This window comes from Nyctereutes procyonoides, unplaced genomic scaffold (genome assembly GCF_905146905.1).
Source record: "Nyctereutes procyonoides isolate TBG_1078 unplaced genomic scaffold, NYPRO_anot_genome, whole genome shotgun sequence".
Taxonomy (NCBI): domain Eukaryota; kingdom Metazoa; phylum Chordata; class Mammalia; order Carnivora; family Canidae; genus Nyctereutes; species Nyctereutes procyonoides.
Window position 1 is genome coordinate 43165098 of NW_026575047.1, and position 23215 is coordinate 43188312.

Genomic DNA, 23215 nt, shown 5'->3' on the forward strand with positions numbered 1-23215 from the left:
CTTCTTTCCTTAAAAGGTTTCTAAAAAAGGGCACCAGGGTGGCTCAGTCGGTTAAGCATCTGACTCTGGATCTCAGCTCAGTTCTTGATCTCGGGGTCATGAGTTCAAGCCCTGTGCTGAGCTCCATGCTGGGTGTGGAGCTTACTTAAAAAAAAAAAAAGGATTCTAAAAAGATCAAAACAATATCAAATTCTTACAGTAACCATACCCTAAGGACAACAGCAGAACCAGTTGAGAGCAGACAGTGTTTCTGCTTGCTTGTAGCCTAGAGAAATTTCTTTGCTTTCTCTGCATGCAGGCTTCCTTTTTCTGTTCTAACTTTTGATCAAGTGGTTGGTGACTATATTCTTTCCATTTGATTATGTCTCTATGATGCATAGTGTCTGAGTAGCATGCATCATTCACTTAGAGATTAGAAACTGAGTAAATGAGGAAAATTGACATTTAAATGTCTATAATGTACTGAGCATTGGACCAGTGGTTTCACTGTTCTCATGGTCTATTGGCTTTGAGTCCAAAGGGGTTTAAGAGAAAATCCAAAGATCTAACCTTTTTTCCCTCAGGTCAGTTTTCTAAAATAGGGTTTATTTATTTTTAAATAAAATATTTTATTTATTCATGAAAGACACACAGAGAGAGGCAGAGACATAGGCAGAGGAAGAAGCAGGCTCCCTGTGGGGAGCACAATGTGGGACTCAATCCCAGGACCCTGGGATCATGACCTGAGCCAAAGGCAGACGCTTAACCACTGAGGCACCCAGGTGCCCCAGGCTTTATTTTTTAAAGCAATTTTAGGTTCATTGGAAAACAGGAAGGTACAGAGAATTCCTTCCCATATACCCTCTTCCCCACATGTGCATAGCTTCCCTATTATCAGCCTCCTCCACCAGAGATACATTTGTTACAGCTGATAAACCTACACTGACATATTACTATCATCCAAAATTAGGGTTCACTCCTGGTGTTGGACACATTGTGGGTTTGGACATGTGTATAATGACATTCATCTACCATTATAGTGTCATACAGAGTAGTTTCACTGCCCTAAACATCCATTACACTCTGATTTTTATCCCTTCCCCACCTCTTAACCCTTGGAAACCACTGATACTTTTACTGACTCCATGGCTTTGTCTTTTCCAGAATGTCGTGTAGTTGGAATCATGCAGTACACAGATCTTCTCAGGTTCGCTGCTTTCATTTAGTGATATGCACTTAAGTTTCCTCCAGGTCTTTTCATGGCATAATAGCTCATACCTTTTTATTGCTGAACAATTTTCCATTGTCCAGATGCACCACAGTTTACTTATCCAGTTGCCAGCTGAAGGACTCCTGGTTTTGACAATTATGAATAAAACTTCCATAAGCATCCATGTGTGCTTTTGGGTGAACATGTTTTCAGCTCCTTTGAATAAATACCAAGGAGAAGATGCTGGCTTAATGAAGATGTGTGGCTCTTGGCTCCTGCATCTGTGAACCTGAGAGCTACAAATATATATGTATATTTCTTTATAACAACGGGGGAATTCAAATTTGTTCAAATAAAAAGTCTACTTTAGCTACATACCTTTTCTGCATTAATTTGGGTAGTATTAGCTTCTGGATTGGATTAACACCAATTCTCAGTGGATTAACACAATAAAAATATATTTCTCAATTCCCTGTCTAAACTGCTTAGGAAGCTTTCCATGAGGCAATTCAGGATCCAGGCTCCTTCTCTCTTGTGGCTCTGCCCTCCACTAGGTATGTAAGGTTCTTTTCATTCAGCCAATGGTGTGGGGAGGGAACTTGTGTGGTGTGGAAGACACACATATTTCTTGATCATTTTGGCTTCCCAAGATAACATCACTTTTGCTCATATCTCATCGGTGAGCATGAGTCCTGCCTAGAAGCTGGGCCTGGGGAATGTAATGCCTACTGGATAGTCACTTCTCCGAAACAATTCTACTCCACAGAGGTGGTCACTCATCTTCGGTGGTCACTCAATCATTTCTACTATAGGTATAGTCATGACTCAAGGAAATGATTTTGAATTCTGGAAAAATTCAAGAGTTAATCTCCTCCAAAGTCACTTTTCAACCAGCAGTGAGTGGCAAGAAGAGGAGGTCATTTGAATGACCTCAGAAGGAAAGTCAAGTTTTCTCACAAATCATTGATTGACCAACATGCTATCTCCTCAACAGAGTGGTCCCATCCCACATGAAGCATATCTATCTGTCAACAAAGTCTTTGGAGGGGTAAAACATCCTCCATGGATTGTAAAGAATGTCAAATGTCAATGTATTTGCAAATATTATTAGTATAAATGAATGCCCATTTGTGAAAGAAGTAGTCTCACCTCTAAAACACTGCTATTGGAATTTTTTATTGCTTTAGCCATTTGGAGAACAAACTGGTGTCGTATCTTGAAGTTGAAGTTGCGGGTATCCTGTGACCCAGCAATTCCATCAGTATTGTTGGTAAGGATTGACTTCCCAGTCAGGAACCCCAGACAACTAAAGAGTACAAACAACTGCATATATAAATGACTCCCAGTGGTTTCATTTTTCTATAAGATGACATCTGAAGAGCAGGAAAAAATGGACCATTCCTACGAGAGAGAAATCAATTCTTTTGGAATGCCACTGTCAGTAGCTGAAAATGCAATTGGCAGCAAGTTTCTAAATGGTGGAGATCATCATCCTCAAAGCAAGCCTATCTGAGATTCTGAATTTGAACAGGAAAAGATATCTGTGCCAACAAGAATCAAGGAAGTATTAGCTCTTACAGGTGCATGGGCAGATACATGAGAAGGGATCATATACCTTACAGTCACATTTTAACCAGTTAAAATAATTTTTTAAAAAATTTTAAGTAATCTCTGTAGCCAGTGTGAGGCTTGAACTCAAAACTCTGAGATCAAGAGTCACATGCTCCATTGACTAAGCCAGCCAGGCACCTCCTAGTTTTTAAAAAATTAATACAATTATTGATTCAGGGGTAAGAAAAAGTATAGAATTTATCTATTATAGGGTAAGTGGGGATTTATAGGTAATAATTTGCTTTGCAGACTGAGTATTCAAGTAACATGACAGGAGCATGGCATGATCACGAGAGTGGCATGTGTAGAAAATTTCTTTTATGTGGGGACTTACCTGAGGATCTATTCTCTTCAGAAGATGCTGGAAATATAAGATGTAGATAAAATAAAATAGGTCTCAGAACAAAAAACATGTCACTAACTTCATGGGCTAAAGCTTACGCCTTTTACTCACAGTGATTTCCTTGCCATATCACTCAGAGCTTACTTAATTTAATTTTGTGTTTCTGTCTAGTAAGCTTGGTTTGCTGACTCTTCCTTTAAGCAGCAGTGAGAAGGAACAAATTAGAAGTGCATAGTGTGTGTGTGTGTGTGTGTGTGTGTGTGTGTGTGTGGTGGGATGTGGATGTTCTATTAGAATAATGGTTCTTAACTAGGGGTGATTTTGCCTCTCCCCTCACTAGGGGACATTTGGTGATGTCTGGGGACATTTTTTATGGCCATGACTAGGGAGGAAGGGAGAGCTGTTATTGGCATCCAGAAGATGATAATATCATAAGACACACAGGCCAACCCCCTCCACCAACATAAACAAGAATTATCTACCCCAAATGTTAATAGCGCTGCCCTTGAAGCAGTCATAAGGACATCCGCAAGATGTGTGTGGCTACTTACAACCTAACAGTGAAGAAGGAGGTGGAAAAATGATAAAAACGCGCATAGGAGCTTTAAAAAATTAAATTTACAAAAGCATGTCAATGTGGCATGGTTTAGCACAGAGGCAAAGAACTCTATGCATGTCAATAACCCCCGAGGCTGTCTCTGTATCAGAGCACTGATAATGGCTGTTCAAATAATGTTAATATATTCAGTTTAATAAAATAGATGGGTGATCTTTATTACCTGCAGCTAGGCGGGAATGTAGATGGCAGACACTGACGTTACTGATAAACATACACCTCTGACCTCAGCCTGGAGCTAAGGGATCGCTACCCAGTGCACTGGAGGCAGAATTTATGTGGGTAAGGACATACATTTGGGTGCTCCAGCCCTGTCACTGAGTGACCTTGGACACAAGATTTTAAGTCTTCTGAGCCTCTAGAGGGAAATAAAATATCTACTATGCTGAATGATGTGGAGATTAAATAAAAATACTTGTACCTGATGCATAGAACGCATTTAATAAATGATAGTTCTTATTGCTATAGCTATGATTAAGGGAGTATTCATTTATAACAAATAATATTTATATTTATGACATTTTTATAATAACAAATGAGAAATAAAAGGTAGTTTTTATGAATAATCTGATGTCCTGAGGTCTAGACATTTGGGCGTCTTGGTGTTTGGCAAACAAAAGGCTGTTGGCACAAAGTCAGCGACCTGTCTTCTGGTGGCCAAGCTCACTCACCCATTCACAGACAGCTGTGATGGGTTCCTGGTACACAGTTGGGGGGGTGCGGGGGTCCCTCCAATCCAGACAGGCCTCCAGGATTGGAAGAGGAGAAAGAAGGAAAGTAACAGAAAATTCATCTGACCTTGAACCACTGATGGCATGACGCTCTTGCTGAATTTCCTTAAGCCAACAGCCAGCTCAGCGCTGCTGAACAACCACTAGTCTTGATTTTTCTCACTGCTTCAGGGTAGGAAAGCAAAGGATCTCCGCGGGATTGCATATTGTACTAACTGATTTCTATCAGGAAAAACTCTGTATCAACGAAGCAGTCAGGCATCCAGGACATGTTTAAGGACATCAGTGACTGTCCCTCCTTTAACTCCCAGACTTCTAACTCCTTCATCTTCAGACAGAACTGGGTCAGCATCTTGGCGTTGTCGCTTACTAACTTACCTTAGCTAGACAATTTGTGACTGATAGAGAAGCAAGTTACTTTATCTCTCTAAGCCTTGGTTTCTTTACCAGTGGAATGGGAAAGTAATAACTCTTCTATTTTTCACTTTTGTTTAATACATCTCAACCATATTATTAAATAAACATTAAATGCCCATATTCAATGACTATTAAATGTATTTATTAGATAAAATAATGTCTGGGAAGCATGTCACTGAGAGTTGGCATAAGAACTCCATGAATGTTAACTGCTCTTTTTATTATTAATTATTACCACCCTTGGGATGGATTTGAATGACCCCAATAATCTTGGTCTTAAAGTGGCACTGCTCTTTTTTTAATTTTTTTTATTTCTGATTTCCTGATGAGAGAGAGAGAGAGAGAGAGAGAGAGAGAGAGAGGCAGAGACACAGGCAGAGGGAGAAGCAGGCTCCATGCACCGGGAGCCCGACGTGGGACTCGATCCCGGGTCTCCAGGATCGCGCCCTGGGCCAAAGGCAGGCGCCAAACCGCTGTGCCACCCAGGGATCCCCAGTGGCACTGCTCTTAAGGAGAGTTTATCTATTGGATTTACAAATATAATAATACTGTGTGTGGGGGTGTGTGTCATAATGTCAGGGTCATGGGAGGCATCCAGGCTTGTCCCTGTCCTTCTGCCTCTGCCCTCCTCCCCACCCCCCATCTCTCACTCTATCTCTCAAATAAGTGAATAAAATCTTTTTAAAAAGTTCTTTATTTAAATTCAGTTTAGTTAACAAATACAGTATTGTTAGTTTCAGGGGTAGAATATAGTGATTCATCAGTTGCATATAAAATCCAGTGCCTTCCTTCATGCCCATCACCCCATTCCTCCCCCATCCCATCCTCCCCTCCAGCAACCCTCAGTGTGTTTCCTGGAGTCAGCATCTCTTATGATTGCCTCCCTCTTTATTTGTTTATAAATAAATAAAATATTTTAAAAAAGAAATGATAAACTCCTCTCTTTTTTAAAATCCTTTTATACTTTTATGTGGGTAAAAGGAATATGTTTTGGGATATCCCAAGTGTTATTTCAAATATTCTAGATTATGTCCCCCCCCCACCGCCTTAAATTATTGTCTGTTGTAGAAGCTAATGAACAGCATGGGTCATCACCAGCTGGAGCCTGATGTCCACTGTGAGAACCTCCTGGCTCTGCTCTGGTAACATTTCGTGTTTGAAGGCATTTGTGTATATGGATGGGACTTGTCTCACTCAGGACAAGCTTTCATTTCTCACTGTCTGAGCAGATAAAGTTGGAAGAGCAGAGTTGTCGGTGGAGATCACTTGAAATACTGGTTTGCTCTGGGGCTTAGATCTGGATCGTCTTCTCTTTTAATGCCAACTTCCCCGATGATTTCTCCCTGTCTGCTGGCTTTGAATACCACGAGCATGCTGATGACTTTCAGACTTTTCTCAGCAGCCCAGACTTCACTCCAGAGGCCAATCTTGTCTATTCAGCTGCCTACTTGATATCTCCACTTGCCAGTCCAGTGGGTAATCCAAACTTGACAATGCAGAACCACACTCCTGATTTCAAACACGACCAACCCTCATGAAGCCCACCGCCGTCTAGCTCTGTAACTGGCCCCACGCCAATAATGAATTGTTTGCTCTTTGTCTCCATCCCTGAGAGGGGGGTCCATGAATCCGTGGACTCTCCCATGTGGTATCTGTGTCTTTGTTAATCGTGGTGGGCCTCTCAAGAGGTGACTCAGGACAGAGGCTGACGCTGTCAGAAATATCAACCATGTGATTAGATGGTTGGGGCTTGGAGCCAGGTGATACCAGCTTGATGCCTGAAGGGGGAGGGGAGCTGGGGATTTAATTTAGCTCTGTGGCCAATGATTCAATCGACTGTGCCTATGTAAGGAAACCCCAGTAAAAACTCTGGACACCAGGGTTGAGTGAGCTTCCTGATTGGTGACACACATTGATGTGCTGGGAGGGTGACCAGTCTGAGGGACACAGAAGCTCCAAATTTGAGACCTTCTCAGACATTGCCCTATGTGTCTCTTTATTCAGCTGGTCTTGATTTGTATCTTATATGATAAAATGAAGTATAGTGTTTTCCTGAGTTCTGTGTGTTTTTCTAGCAAACGATCACACCTGAAGGATATTGGAAACTTCCAAGTAGGTAGCCAGTTGGTTAAGAAGTGTGGGTGGCCAGGGGCCCTGGAGCTGGTGTCTGGAGTGAGGGGAGTCTTGTGGAGGACCATGCTCTAAACCTGCTCAGTCTGACCTTTGTTCGGGTGCTTGGTGTCAGAGCTGCATTGCACCAACCCCTTTGTAAAGGCTTTGGAGTGACGTGTCACACATCATTTCTGTCTTCCCCTCTACCTCCATATCCAATCTACCAGAAGTTCTGTTGTTTCTGCCTCTACAATGTTGTCTTAGCCCATCTACTTCTTCCCGTCCCTGCCACCACCTTCCCATGCCAGCCACCATTGTTTCTTGCCTGAATATCGTGACGGCCCCATCATTGATCCAGGCATCATTTCTGATCCATTAACACCACGATACTCAGTCTATACTTCAAAATCCCTGGGGCACTTAGAAGAAAATACTTAGTACTAGAACAAAGCCTGGGCATCAGTATTTTTAGGAAGCTGTCTAGGTGATTCTAAGAGACAGCCAAGGTTGAAAATCAGAGCATTGATATGATGAGCTCTTTACTGCCTCTAGGCCTTTGTCCTTGCTGTTCCTCCCCCTGGAGTTCTGTTCCCAGCTCTTGAAATTGCCAGATCTCAGTTCAGACATCATCTCATCCAAAAAGACTACCTAAAGTTGTTCCCTATTTTCCTTTCTTTTCATTATTTTGTTTCCTTCGTACTACTTATCTTATTCTATAAGTATCTTTATTTATTTAGGTTGACTTGTATCTGTCTCCCCCAGTGGAATGAGTACCATGAAGATAGAGCTCTTATTTGCTGCTACATCCTCAGTGCTTAGCACAATGCTTGGCACTTATAGATGCTCAGTAAATACTTTTGAAGTGTTTCTAAAACAAGTGATTGCATAATGAATAACCGAAAAAAACTGTTTAAGTAATGCTCCCCATGGAAAAATAGTACTCAGGGAATTTAATAGTGTTTTTGTTCTTTATGTAACATATTTGTATCTATATCTCTATAGACATACATATGTATGAATATGTATATAAGTATGCATACATGCACACACGTACATAATTATGCATAATATATGAGTGTTATATATACAGTGTTTTCTCAAAAGGATAATTCTTGAAGAATATTTGCCTGAGTGTGAAAATGTGAAGTACATGAATTCCATGAGCCCCAAATAGCACTGGAACATCATGCTTTGGGCTGTCAGATTGGAGATTGTTCAAGTTGGGGTCCCAGACTCAAAGTCTTCATGGAACATTCCCTTTGTCTGACCAATCCCTGGCTATCACTCAGGCCTCACTTTCAGTTTCACTCCCTTGCCCCATGGTAGGAGTACCCCCGGGTGGAGATCATTGCAGAGGATTCGATGTGCTTGTTTGTTTGTTTGATGCTTCAGTGCCCTGTCTCTCAAGGACTGTGTCCTGTCTGCATTCTCGCGGGGTAGCAGACGCAGTGCCTGGTACACACCTGGAGCTCCACATGTGCCCTGGATGCACTTGAGCAAAGGGCAGCAGTAGGAAGGCTTCAGAGACATTCCGCTGGACTCAGACTCTGGCTGTCCTAAATCCTGGACAGAACCTCTTCCCCCTCATTTGTTAAAGAGGTAAAAGAGTCTCTACTTTCAAATATTTTGGGGATGGCCAAACTTGTCCTGGGAACTATGTTTTTGTTTTGTTTTATTTTGTTTTAAGTGGGCTCCACACTGGGTGTGGAGTTCAAACTCACAACCCTGAGGTCAAGATCTGAGCTGGAATCAAGAGTTGTACACCTAACCAACTGAGCCCCCTAGGCATCACAGGAAATACGTTTAAAAGCTAAACTCATTAAATTTATATGATATGATATGATATATTAATTTTATCTTATTGGCTTTCCTAATATCTTTTCAAAGCAGAGCCCTGGCCCACCATCTCAGCACAGCCGTGCCCATGTGTGCATACCCCTCCACAGTTCTTTCACTCAGTAGCACATTTCTGAGTGTCTTCAACTATAAGCAGGGCTCTGAGTTGCACAGATTCCATGGAGCTCAAGCTCCCTCCTGGGTCTCTAGCTTTGCAGAGACTCAGAGGATGAGTTAGCATCTGTGACAAGTAAACAGAAAACCCACGCTGGGATCTTCGGGTCACTTTTCTTCTCTGATCATTGAACAATAGCATGTACAGGGAAGTTGTGAATCAGAATATTAAATCTGGGGAACTAGGGCGCCTGGGTGGCTCAGTGGTTGAGCTCATCTGTCTTTGGCTTAACTCATGATCCCGGGGTCCTGGGATGGAGCCCCTCATCGAACTCCCTGCTCAGCAGGGAGTCTGTTTCTCCTTTTCCCTCTGCTGCTCCCCCTGCTTGTGCTCGCTTGCTCTCTTAAATAAATAAATAAATAAATCTTAAAAAAAAGAAATCTGGGGAACTAACAGTAACTCATGCAATGAATAATTTTCAATCTGATTATCAGTGTCACCGAACTTAGTGGTGAGGCCTCATTGCTGGATTAATGAGGTTTGGAGCCAAAACCTTCTTTTTTTTAATCCTTGAAATGTTTAGCTTACTTACAACCCTGTCAGGGGGGACAAGGGAAGGTTCCAGGCATAGGCAAGTCTGCTCCCTTGTAGGAAAATGAATCTCTTTCAATGAAATAAATTTGCTTCTGAAGGCTTTTTTTTGATGTTTCTCCCTCTCTCTCTCTCTCTCTTTCTCTCTTTCACTTTCTGTAATTTCTGAGCAGATGCAGCAAGGCTGCAGTAAAGTAGAGCCCTGCCGCCTTCAAATTTGGAAATAAGGGAAATGAGACTGCACTCAGAAAATGGAATAGAAAAATTCATGCTAGAAGGGATTATCTACCTGTGGAATAAACTGTAAGATTGTTTGTCTTAAATATTTAAGCAGAGGGGCACCTGGATGGCTCAGTAGGTTAGTCATCTGACTCTGGATTTTGGCTTAGGTCATGATCTTGGGGTTCTGGGATGGAGTCCCATATTGGGCTCTGCACTCAGCATGGAGTCTGCTTGAAGATTTTCTCTCTCTCCCTTTCTCTCTGCTCCCTTCCCCCACTTGTATGCTTTCTCTCTCTCTCTCATTTCCTCTAAACAAATAAATCTTCAAAGTAAACTTAACAAAATAAATATTTAGGCAAAGAGTTGATGGATACCCCAAGCTCTAAACAGTAGAAGAATAAGGGCTCTATAGTCACAAAAAATCTACTTTCAAATCTGCACTTACCTTTCACTACTTGTATAATCTTGGACAAAGTTATTAATTTCTCTAAATCTTAGTTTCCTTATTTTGAGATTTTAAGCAGAAATGTATACAGTAGAGAACATATTGTAACAGTCAAATGAGGTAATTGTATCCGAAGCACCTGGATCACTGGTATTAAGGAAAAGGCAATCCTCAACATCATCATCTCATCATCCAGGTTACTAGGGCACTGTTTCAAGGAGGTGTGGCTATTGGATGTGACCACAATTTTGGAAAAGGATTGTCAGCATTTATGGCAGCATTTGCTGCATGCTGGTGACCGAATGAAATGCTGTTCTTGTATGTTAATCCAACAAGGCTGTGAGGTAGGTACTCTGCCTCTCTCTGTTTTATAGATGAGGCCACTAGGGCACAGAAATAGAGTCACAGAGCTGAAAGTGGTAGAGACAGACCACCAGCTCGGAGGGATCTAGCTCCTGAGCTCAGGCGCCAACCTACTGACTGTGTCAGCCTCCTTCCAAGGCACACCCTTTCACCCAATCCACTGCCGGCTCCCTGTATGAAGAAAGACTGTGGAAGAGAAAGGGAATGGTGGATGTAGAGGATAGGATGGGATAAAGTGATTCATATTACTGAAGGTATGGAGGCACAGCGAGAAGCCTATCAAATGTTTTCATTCTGGTTTAGCATTTTATCAGAAATTTGCATAGACCTTTTCATTTTTCTTCGTAGTGCTGTATAATACGTCATATAAGATATATAATATTATAACATATACCTATATAATATTTTAAATATTATTTGCAATTGCTTTTATTCAATGCACTAGGAAGATAGAGCATGCTTGTAGGCTTTGGTTAATCTTATTTCCTTCTCTCTTTATTTCTTTGCCACATATTTATTGTAGGGTCTGCTTTGTGCAGGGCATCATGCTGCAGGAGTGTCCTCAGAGGTACTTAAATTCAAGAAGCATGGGCTTAGCGCAGAGATAAGTTATAGCACTTTTCCAATCTCCATCCAAGGAAGATCCATCTTCTCCAGCCTAGTTGATTTTCATGGTCCTGTGGAAGGCAGATTCCCACTGAGATGCCACTCAACATCTTAATCCTTGTTCTTATTTTATACATACAAGAAACTATCTGTTGACTTGGATTCTGATTCATACATTCCACAAAGTCTGAGTCTTTTGGTCAATGTGGTCATTATGTTACTCATTATAAATTAATAAACTGACATTCTGTGTTCTATTCACACGTTTTTGAAAATTGTGTTAGTGTGAGATCACCCCTGAGAAGTGGTTACATTCTCTCTGACTCTTGATGCATAAATTCCTTGCCTGAGGAATCGACTCTGGAACTTGGTGAGTTTATCAAAATAGTGTCCCCTTTTGAGGTCTCCTGGTGCTCAGTTAGTATGTATGAATTTTGTTTGAAAACACTACATAATCAAATTTCCAGACAAGTGACAGGGCCCACTTTGAATAAAGAAAAAAAGAAAAAATACTGTTCTTAGATTGGAAAATATTACTAATAATAGTTCTAGTCTCACAGGACTTCTTTTGGGATTCATTAACAAGTTTTTGAGATTCATTCATGCCAAGCTATTTAGCTCTGAGTCATTTATTTTCTCTGCAATAGAATGAACATATGAATATACTACAATTCTTTTACCTATTCTACTGTTAGTGGACACTATAGTTGGTGCTGAAAGCTGGTTTGCTTTGATAAATCATGCTGCTTGAATTTTCACGTTCAAGTCTCCCAGTACACATGTGGATGCACAAGCTTCTTTAAGCTACCAACCTAAGGGCAAAACCACTGTATCAGAGTGGATGCAAATATTCAACTTTGCTAGGTCACTTTTCAAATGTTTATACCAATCCTAGTGAGTTTTGAGGTAAAAAAAATCAATAAATGCTATAATTCATAATAAAGCTGTAAGCATGAATAATGAATAGGTTTTCAGGGAAAAACAATCAAATTTGTAGTTTACTGATTTTGTATAAGTAAAAAAAAGATGATTTCTAAAAGGAAGATAAAGTGATAAATATCTGAAAGTTGAATTTCAATGAATTGCTGATTCATTTGTCCCCTAGATCCATGTGTAAAGAAATTTTCCCATAGTGACACAAAACCCCTGGAGCTTTTGTATCATTTTCTTGCAAAGCACAAGACCTCTTATAAGTTAGTCGAGTTTCCTTCTCCCAGAAAATTGCAAAAAAAGAAAAAAAAAAGATTTTCTTAAGAAACTGATTAATTTAATCACAGAGACCAAAAACTATAAAGGAATCATTTAAAGGAGCACTCTTCTAATAAAAAGCACAATTACCCTATTGTTTGAGTGCTTCAAAAACCATCCTGAGAGTTCAAGACAAACATTGTGTGCAGCAGGACGCAGAGAGAGCCGCTGACAGAATGGGGTATTATGACAGTGTTGGATGCTGAATAAAATCGAGAGCATACAATGTTGAAGAGCAATTGCACTGCCTGAAAATTCAGAGAGGTATCTGACTTTATATTTGGATATAGTCACTGAGGGGTGGTATTAGCTTCCTGGGGCCACTGCAAAAAGTGAGTACAAACTGTTGTGGGGGCTAGAAGTGTAAAATGAATTACCCCGAGCTGAAATCAAGGTTTTGGCAGGGCCATATTCCCTCTGGAGGCTCTAGGGCATACTTGCTCCTTACGGCTTCCAGCTTCTGGTGGCTGCTCTGTGACATATAACCACTGGTGTTTTTGCACAATTGGCAAGCATCACATGCTTTTCTTGGCTTGTGACAGCATCATTCCAATCTCTGCCTCCATCCTGGCATTGCCCATGTGGACTTAATCCCATCTGTGAAATACCTACCTTTCCCGGGTAAGGTAACATTCACACTTTCCAGGGATTAGGGCCTGATATTTCTTGTGGCTGCCCTTTAGCCCATTCTCTGGGCAGAGTGGGGGTCACTGTGATATGCATATGAAGTGCATGATGACTTTTTATTCCATTTATTACTGAAATTGTGCATTTCAAGAGGAAAGATTTTAAAATATTTAATCAGTCTTACTTTGTGGGCCATGATGTTCACTCAACGAGGGTCTTTGGGAAAAATATTGGTGGAGCACCAGCTGATTTATAGCAAGAAAGAGTTTTCTTAGCCGCATCAAAGGGATGGATCTTGAGTGTCAAACCACAAAATGCTTTCTCACAAAGAATAACTGGCACCTAACCGTATGCCTCCTAATCTTCACTTAGCATTGAAGGAAATACTAAAAATTGTGAATAAGAACAAATCATGACCTCTATGTGCACATTTTCTCATGCTGACTGGAGAAACACACAGTTAGGGCAACAATGCTTTTCCCAGTGAGTATGCTGCTTTGGTTGGGGGAATGATATATTTTTGTCTTTGAAATAAGGGATGACGTTAAAATAGTTTTCATAATGCTATTTATGTCTTAATTCATAAACCTCAGTAGCTCGAATAGTGTAAATTAGAGGTCTAACCTATCATATTAGAGGCAAAAAACCTTTACATGGGTACTCAGGACATGATAGCAGGATTTCTTCACTAGGCTGAACTGTACTGTAGAGTTTGCTTGTGTAGAGTTTGACCATTTACCTATTCTCTTCTCTTGTTAGATTAAAGGATGAAGATGAAGATAGGGTGTTTGATATGAAAAAATCCATATCCACATTCAAATACGGCAATGGGATATGAAAGGGTGAAAGTTGTCTGTCTTCAAAGTCATCTCCCCAAGAAACATTTACCTTCTGACTTTCAGATGTCATTGATGGTCAGTGTAACATCCAATGGGGCAGGGAAAGTGCCGTCCAGTGAGAAACTATGTTGTCTTAAAAATAAAATTTGATTTGAGATTTTAAAAATCCACTTTACTGAGGTATGACCAACATGTAAAAAGCTGTGTATGTTTAATGTACACAGCCTAGTGAGTTTGGGGATGAGTATATACCTGTGAAGCCATCAATACCACTGAAGCCATAAACATATCTGTCACCTCCCAAAGTGGAAACCATTTCTTTTTTTTTTTTAATTTCCAAAATTTGTATACAGGCAGCATCAAACACTACTAAACTTCAAACATTTACTAGAACCAGTGGTCCACATTTGTGCTGAGCAAGCTTTGTCTTCTCTGCACATGGACACATTTGAGAAACATTCTCCCATCTATGCCTACTCTAAGTGAGGCATTGGAGGAAAAAAGGAACAAAACATTCTATTCGTCAAGGATTTGAAATTTAACTGCGAGATGAACATATATAAAGAATGCTGGAATAATAAGGTAGAGTATGGTGTGTAATTATACAAAGGAATTGGTATTTGCTTAGCAGCACTCAGGTAAGTAGCAAAACTAAAGCTAAGAGAGGATTTTTCTGGCTTATCACTGTATTTGTAGTTTTAAAAAATTTTAAAATTTAGCATGGAAAATGTTTAACATGTTGAGCCATCATTCATCCATTTCACAAATCCAATAATGATAAAACCCATGATCATTCTAATTTCATCTATATGCCAACTGCTTCTTCCCACTCTACTTCTTGGATTATTTTTGAAGCAAATCTCAGATGTGTTATTTAATTTATAAATATTATTAATCTGTCTTCAAAAATATGTGATTTGAAAAAAATCCCTGCAATATCATTCAATGACATAAAATTACTACTTTCCAATCTTGAATATTTGATGAGTGTCTCAAATTTTTCTGATTCTCTTGTAACAATGTGCATGTGCACAGGAACTTGTGTGCACCCGTGCATATGTTATGTGTGCATATGCATGCATATGCATGCATGTATGTGTATGCACGTGTGAGTGTGCATGCATGCATGTATGTGTATGCATGTGTATGTATGTGTGCATATGTTTATACTTGGTTTATTGGGATCAGGATGCAAACAAGGTCCATTTATTTTATTTTATTGATTTATCTCTTTAGTGTCTTTTTAATTTTTGGTTCCCTTTCCTTGTTTTCTTTTTTTCTGACCTGACCATTAGAAAAAAATTATGTGGTCAAACTGATCCAATTTGTCTTACTGCTTCTGGATTCTCTGTCATGATTAGGGAAGATTTCCCCACTCCCAGGTTAGATACATTCACCCTTGTTTTCTTTTTTTTTTTTTTTTAAATGCTTTATTTATTTATTTTTAATTTTTTTTATTTATTTATGATAGTCACAGAGAGAGAGAGAGAGAGAGAGAGGCAGAGACATAGGCAGAGGGAGAAGCAGGCTCCATGCATCGGGAGCCCGATGTGGGATTCTATCCCGGGTCTCCAGGATCGCGCCCTGGGCCAAAGGCAGGCGCCAAACCGCTGCACCACCCAGGGATCCCTCACCCTTGTTTTCTTCTGTCTGATTTCATATTTTACTTTTAAACCTCTGATCTGTTTGAAATTTATTCTAGTGTATGGCATGAAGAATCAATCTAATTTTCTATTTCCCCAAATGACTCTCCAAATTTCCTAGTGTCATTTATAAAATGTTCATCCCCACAATGATCTTTTTAATTTCTTTATCTTGTTCTTCAAGGGAGAACATTAGTGTGAGAGAGATGAACTAATATTATTCAGACATTATAACAAATAAGGCAATCCATATGTACTGACATAGATAAATGTCCCTCATATATTAAAGTAAAAAAAAAAGATACAGAAGAGTATGCATTATGAATCAACTTTTATTTAAAATGCTTGTTTGTTATAGGCATATGCAAATGATATATATTTATGTTACATATAAAATATAAAAATAATGTATATTTATATAATATATATTTATATCACAGATATAATTTATACATATAAAATAAGATATTCTTTATATATATGAAATACCTGGAAGGATATTCTTCAAATTGTTAATAATGGCTGGTAATGGTTTCCTCTAGTAATGGGATGGGGGTAGAATTTTAATTTTTTTCTTTGTGTATTTCAGGATTTAGTTTTTCTTTCTTTTTTTTTTTTAAGATTTTATTTATTTATTCATGAGAGACAGAGACGCAGAGACACAGGCAGAGTGAGAAGCAAGCTCCCTGCAAGGAGCCCGACGTGGGACCCAATCCCTGGACCCCAGGATCAGGCCTGGGCCAAAGGCAGGCGCTAAACCACTGAGCCACCCAGGGATTTAGTTTTTCTATGAGAATGGGTTTGCTTAAAAAATTCAAATCTGAGAAAAATAGGGCATTAGCATATGCTGAATTTCATTTAACGAATGTGTGTTTTAAAAGATTTATTTATTTATTTATTTTAGAGAGAGAAAAATGCATGTGCAAGAGAGTTGGGGGAGGGGCAGGGGGAGAATCTTCAAGCAGATTCCTGGCTGAGCACTGAGCATTGAGCAGGACTTAGGGTTTGATGAGATCATGACTCAAGCTGAAACCAAGAATCAGATGCTTAACCAACTGAGCCACCCAGGTGCCCCTAACAAATATTTCTTGAGTTCTGTGTACTAGATTTGCTTGTATGAACTATGTCTATAGTTCTCTGACTCCATATTTAAAAATCATCTACCTGTTCTGCTTCTGTTTCCTCCTCTCTTAAAAAAAAAAGAAAAGAAAAGAAAGAAAGAAAGAAAAGAAAAAAAAGCTTCAGAATGCACTCTGAACAAATAATTAGGAGACCTGAGGTCTTGTCTTCATTTTTCCAGGCTAGCTGGTGAACTTGAGTTGGTGCCTGTCTTTTCTGACCCTCTGGGACTGTATCTATTAAATGGAGGCTTGGATCAGATCCTCTCTGTATTGTGACGTCCTTCTCTGGAATTACATGACCTGAAAATATTTACATGTACTCTGCATGTGTCATCTGACCAGTCCATTCCAGCCAGGCTGGATAGTTCCAGTACATTCCTGTCTATGCAGCTTGGCTGGAATACAGAATGAGAGAGCATCTACTCTGTTGAATTATGTCCATTCTGCAGACTAGGATAGTGATTTATTTATTTAATTTATATTTAGTAAGTATCATAGTTGGAAAATGCTGGGCAATTTTTTGGAAAGGAATTAAAATGGGATTATATAAGCCCCTTGAGTTGTACATTTATATTTATTTTTTTGGATATTGAAGTTATTCTATTGTATTCAATAATTTTTTGAATAACAAGTTTTTATATAGCCTTTTAAAATTTTCTGAGGACAGTATGATTGCTTTTTAAATGCATTAACTTAAGCAAAGTCAGCTATATGTGATTCTAGTGTTTATTTTTCACACAGGATGGAGCTTACATGCCAGCTGACTTCCTCATCTGTGCTTAGCTGAAAAAATAGCTTTTTTCCCAATGCCACAGGGATTGTTGGTTGGATCGATCAATGTATATCTGAGTACTGTGCTTGAAGACAATTAAAGGAATCAATTTCGACTGTGATTTTTTCACATTACAAGCTGCCATTGGAAGCTAACACTAACATAAAATACATTTCTCTTAAATGTATAAATACATTTCTCTTATATGTTCATTACAGAAAATTTGAAAAATTTTCAGCCTTTTACTTGGAGATAACAATTGTAATGATTGTTAAGGGTGTATTATTAATCTCTAATATTTATTCCATGCATATATTTATATGATAGGATATAAATTTGAGATATTAATCTAGGTAACTTCCCCCACTGCATTCCCTTGTACTCTACTACCCTGGGGGTCATCCTTCACTCCTCCCTCTACTCCACCATTTCTTTGAAGTTTGACAATTGCTTTGTCGAACTATTTTCAGAATTAAAAGCCTTGAATGTCTAGCTCTTAGATGTGAATATTTTAGAAGTTCTCATCCTGATGAGTTCAGTGCATAAAATTGGGAATAAACAGCTAAAAGGGAAGAGGTGCCAGGTTCCAAATCTCTCACAGGAGATGAGGAATCCCCAGCCTGGGGGAAGGCCTTGTGGGGACATAGAGTCCTTGCCAAGAGAGACGTGGGTGAGGCTGGCCCTCAGGGGGAGCAAGCCCTGAGCTGCTGCCCCAGCCTCTGTCTGAGCGAATACCATCTGTTGTTGGCCGTGGGGAGCCTGAAGGGAGCTGTGTCAGGGCCCCCTGGCCATCATGTCCCACATGAGTAAGTATTTGTATTATGAGTACCAAGGAACCAAGTCGATGTTCTCTCCTTGCCATTGTGCTAGAAACGCCCACGGAGATCAGCCGGTGGTTTTTTGGCATACTGATCAGCTGGCACGAGTGCTGTCCATCTGTTCCCTGAGACACTGCTAGTCTCCATCCAAATTACCTGAGTGTGGCCAGTGTCTGCTTCATTGGTCAACAACACTTGTGAGCCCAGCTGGAGACTGTGCCCTGGACAACTGGAGGAACAGTGGTCAGGTCATATGGAAAGACCCAGCCATAGTTCTTTGGTGGAACTGTGTTAATCAACTCTCTGGGAGCACCTGTCTCATCTCTTAAACACCCCAAGGCAGGATCATACTGTATAGCTTATCTGGAGACCCTGCCTTTCCCCTTTATAATCTGATCATACACTTCCTCCTGAATGAAATATTCTTCCAGAGAGTGATTTTAATGGTTTCAGAGCATGTGCAGCCACCATGATTTGCTTTAAAAATCCCTTCGTGTTGACTTCCAGTGATTTGCTGCTGCAAATGTTACACTGCATGTAACAGCAACTTTCCTTGTGAAATCTTTGTGAACATCTCTGAATTGAAAAATGGCGGGAAAGCGTGAGATAAATACTGTGAACATTATACCCTGGGTTTTGGCCTAACTTTTGGGATTACTAGTGGCCCATAAAGCAGCTGAGGCTCCAGCTGCTTTGCAGATGGGCAATGCTAGCAGAGGCTCAATATGGGCTTAACACACTGGTGGGGGAAGAAAGAGAGACATAGGAATATAAGATTGCCCTGGAAACATGCTCCCTGACTAAATACATCTTGGTATCTTAGAATCTGTGATGACCTGCATATGTGAAATGAGGTCCCACTTGGAGCTCAACAATTTCAGATGAGATTCTCTAGACTTCAGCAGCCCTTACTTTCCTTTTTACAACTAAGAAGTCTGGTTGGAGTTGTCCCTATTCATGAACAGAAAAGCCATGAAATATTAATTCTCTGTTACTGACTCTTAGAGAATCAGTTCCTTTCAAATCAATGCATTTTGCATTATGCATAAGAACACCACAAAGTCACACTTCTCATTGTCCTTTGGGTTTACCATGTGGGAGGACCAGGAATACAGACCCATGGAAGATGCCGACTGGGAGGGTTGAAATCTTTTTCTGTATTTTTACTACAGAATAATCTCAATCAGGGCCAAGGAACAGGAGTGTGTTCCTCCTCAAACAACTCAAGACTTGGAAGCATGAGGTTTGATGAGATCCAATGCATCAGTTTGATTTTTTCCCTCTTTGATAGTAAGGAAAGGAGAATGACAGAATTTTAACATATTTTATCTCTGTTTATCTGCAAGGAACACATACTCATTATGGGAATCTGGAGAATACAGAAAGACATAAAATCTTTAAAAAATTTTTTTCCCTTTTAAATAGACTATTTTTAAAACAGTTTTAGGTCCATAGCAAAATTCAGTGGAAAGTTCACAGAGTTCCCATAGACCCTCTGCCTCCACCCATGCAGAGTTTCCCCTATCATCAACATCCCCAGCCCTCAGAGTGCTGTGCTTGTTAAACTCACTGATCCTACATTGATTCATCATCCCCCAGAGTCCACAGTTGATATTAGGGTTCACTCTTGGAGTTGGACATCCTACAGGTTTGGACAAGTGCATAATGACATGCATTTACCACATGCTATCACACAGAATAGTTTCACTAAAAATCTTCTGTGTTTTGCCTATTCATCCTTTTATTTTTAACCTACATGTGTCTTTATATTTAAAGTAGGTTTCTTTCTTGTTAACAACATATAGATGAGTCTTGCTTTTTGATCCACTCTGTCAATCTTTATCTTTTAATTGGTGTACTTAACCATTGACTTTTAAGGTGATCATTGATAGAGTTGCATTAATAGCTACCATATTTGTTTCTAGTTTCTATTTATGGTCCTTGTTCTTATTTTTGTCTTACATTCTTTTCCCATCATTTGCAGTTTTAACTGAGCATTTTCTATTACTCTGTTTTCTCTCCTTTCTTAGCATATTAATTAGACTTTTTTTTTTCACTTTTTTAAGTGGTTGCCCTAGATAGTTTGTAAATACACTTACCACAAATCCAAGACCACTTTCAAATAATGCTATATTGCTTGTGAGTCATGCAAATAGCTTATAATAACAAGGCATTCTAAATTCCTTCCTCCTGTCCCTTACTTATACCTTGTATCATTGCTGTAGTTCATCTCACTTATACAGAGGCATACAGAGATACATGTGTATATACACACACACACTTATGCTTCTTTATGGAATTGCATATACTTGTGTGTTTATATATAATAATAAGCATACATAATGGAACAAACACATCATTGCCATTTGTTATTTTTAACACACTCTTAAAAATCTGTCAGATCAGTTAAGAGTAAGAAAAAAAAAGTTACTTCATGTACACCTTCTCTGCTGGTCTTTCTTTATGTAGGTCTTAGTTTCTGACCTATATGCATTCCCTTCTGTCAGAGGAAGTCACCGAGAGGACCTGACTGCTGATTGATTCTCGAGCCGCCCCAGGGCAATTGAAGGCTCCTCACCTCTCTGTCCTTGGAATCCCTCCCTGTTCTTGGAATGTCTGCTCTGCCCACCCTTCCACCATGGGAACCATTTTCAAGTATGTAGTTTTGAGAGAGTAAGGTGCTGTTGAAATAAACTGGATGGTGTTCTACTGAATGCAGAACCAGAGATTTGATCACACCCTGGGCAGGGTGCAGAGATCCACTGGTCCTGCCACCTGCTAAGATGAACCTCATAGGTAAGCTCCCTTGTTCGTTAAACCTGCCACCTTCCAACCTAGAGTGGCTGTTTCTCTCTTAGGTCTCTCCGAGGTTTCCATTCAACTCTTTCTCTCTGAAAAGCAACTTCTTCTTCTTCTTCTCCTTCTCCTTCTCCTTCTCCTTCTTCTTCTTCTTCTTCTTCTTCTTCTTCTTCTTCTTCTTCTTCTTCTTCTTTTCTTCTTCTCCTTCTTCTTCTTCTTCTTCTTCTTCTTCTTCTTCTTCTTCTTCTTCCTTCTTCTTCTTCTTCTTCTTCTTCTTCTTTTCTTCTTCTTCTTCTTCTTCTTCTTCTTCTTCTTCTTCTTCTTCTTCTTCTTCTTCTTCTCCTCCTCTTCCTTCTAAATTTAAAGATTTATTTATTTATTTGAGAGTGAGAAAGAACTAGCAGAGAATAGGGGCAGAGGGAGAGGGAGGAGCAGAGTCCCCACTGAGCAAGGTATTTGATGCCAGGCTCCATCCCAGGACCCTGGGATCATGATGTGAGCTGAAGAAGATGCTTAACAGACTGAGCCACCCAGGTACCCCTGAAAAGCTTCTCTTAATCTGTATCTTGTAAGACAAGTCTACTGGTGACAATTTCCCTCAATTTTTGTCTGAGAAAGTATTTATTCTTCACTTCTGAAGGATAGTGTGTCAGAATGCAGAATTCCAGGTTGGTGAGTTTTTTTTTTTTCTCTCAACACTTCAAACAGTTCACCTGTTGCTCTCATGGTTCCCAAAGAGAAATTGGATGCAGTTGTTACCTTTGAACCCCAACAAGTGAGGGTTTTTTTTTTCCTCTCCAACTTCTTTCAAGATTTTTTTCTTTATCTTTGTTTTTATGCAGTTTGAATGTGATACATCTAGGTACAGGTTTTTCTCAATTTATCCTCATTGTTCTCTGGATCTGTGGTTTGGTGTCTGACATTAATTTTGGGGATAGTCTCAGTTGTTCTTGCTTCAAATGTTTTTTCTATTTCTTCCTGTCTTCTCCTCTTGATGTCCCCATTACTTGTAAGTTATGAATTCTATGGGGGGAATTCTCATCTTAACTGCATGATAATTTTTTTTAATTGGAGTATAGTTGGCACATAGTGTCACAGTAATTTCAGGTTGTGTTGTCCCAGTTCTTGGATATTTTGTTCCACTTTTTTTCAGTTTCCTTTTTTTGTTTTTCAATTTCTTTTTTTTTTCTTTCTTTATTTTTTAATTTATTCATGAGTGACACACAGAGAGAGGCAGAGACACAGGCAGAGGGAGAAGCAGGCTCCATGCAGGGAGCCCGACGTGGGACTCGATCTAAGGTCTCCAGAATCAGGCGCTGGGCTGAAGGCAACACTAAACTTCTGAGCGACCCAGGCTGCCCTAGTTTTCAATTTCTTTTTCTTTTTTCTTTTTTTCATTTTTCGGCACAAGCTGTATAAAGAACAGAACACATTTTTTCACATTTTACTTAGTCCAACAAAGCCCAAGCTGTTGGGCTGTTGCTCTTAACAATCACTGGAGGCTTCAGGCTTTGCCACTTAGCACATTCTCCACGGCTCTGGTTACCTGATCAGCACTCAGGCTGTTCAAAGAGACATTCTTCTCTTGGGCAAATGCGTAGCGGGCCCAGAGTTTGGGCTGCACATCAGAACTCTCGCTGGTTAGGATTGGCAGGTCAGGAGTCGCCTTCTTCAGCTCTGCATAGTGTTTCTTGATGAATTCCCTGACGCCCTGACTGCCGGGCGAGCACTGGCACAAGTGGACACGAATCTCACGCAGGGCAACTTTGGCCCCAATTCTCAGACTCGCTGTGGCAGCTGCCATCTCTGCTAGTGCCTAACTCCCCCTAGTTTTCAATTTCTATGGACACATCTTCAAAGTTGCTCAGCCATGTCCTGTCTACAAATGAACCTGTTAAAGCCATTCTTTGTTTCTATGACAGCATTTATGATTTCTAGCATTTTTAAATTCTTTCTTAGCATTTCCATCTCTCTGCTAACATTATCCTCCTGTTCTTCCATGTTATCCACTTTTTCCTTTGGAGCCCTTAGCATAGTCATCATAGTTGTTTTAAATTCACCTTCTGATAATTCCAACATCTCTGTCATATAAGAATGTGATTTTGATGTTTGCTGTCCCTTCAAACTGTTTTTTGCCTTTTAGTTTGCCTT

The 23215-nt window shown here is 39.8% G+C and overlaps 1 protein-coding gene across 1 annotated transcript; it reads right to left on the bottom strand.

Moving 5' to 3' along the window:
• Positions 1–22568: 22568 nt before the first annotated feature.
• LOC129510084 (NADH dehydrogenase [ubiquinone] 1 alpha subcomplex subunit 2-like) lies at positions 22569–22868 on the bottom strand. The gene has a single exon (XM_055325941.1). The coding sequence runs from the start codon at positions 22866–22868 to the stop codon at positions 22569–22571; it is 300 nt and encodes a 99-aa protein (XP_055181916.1).
• Positions 22869–23215: the final 347 nt, after the last annotated feature.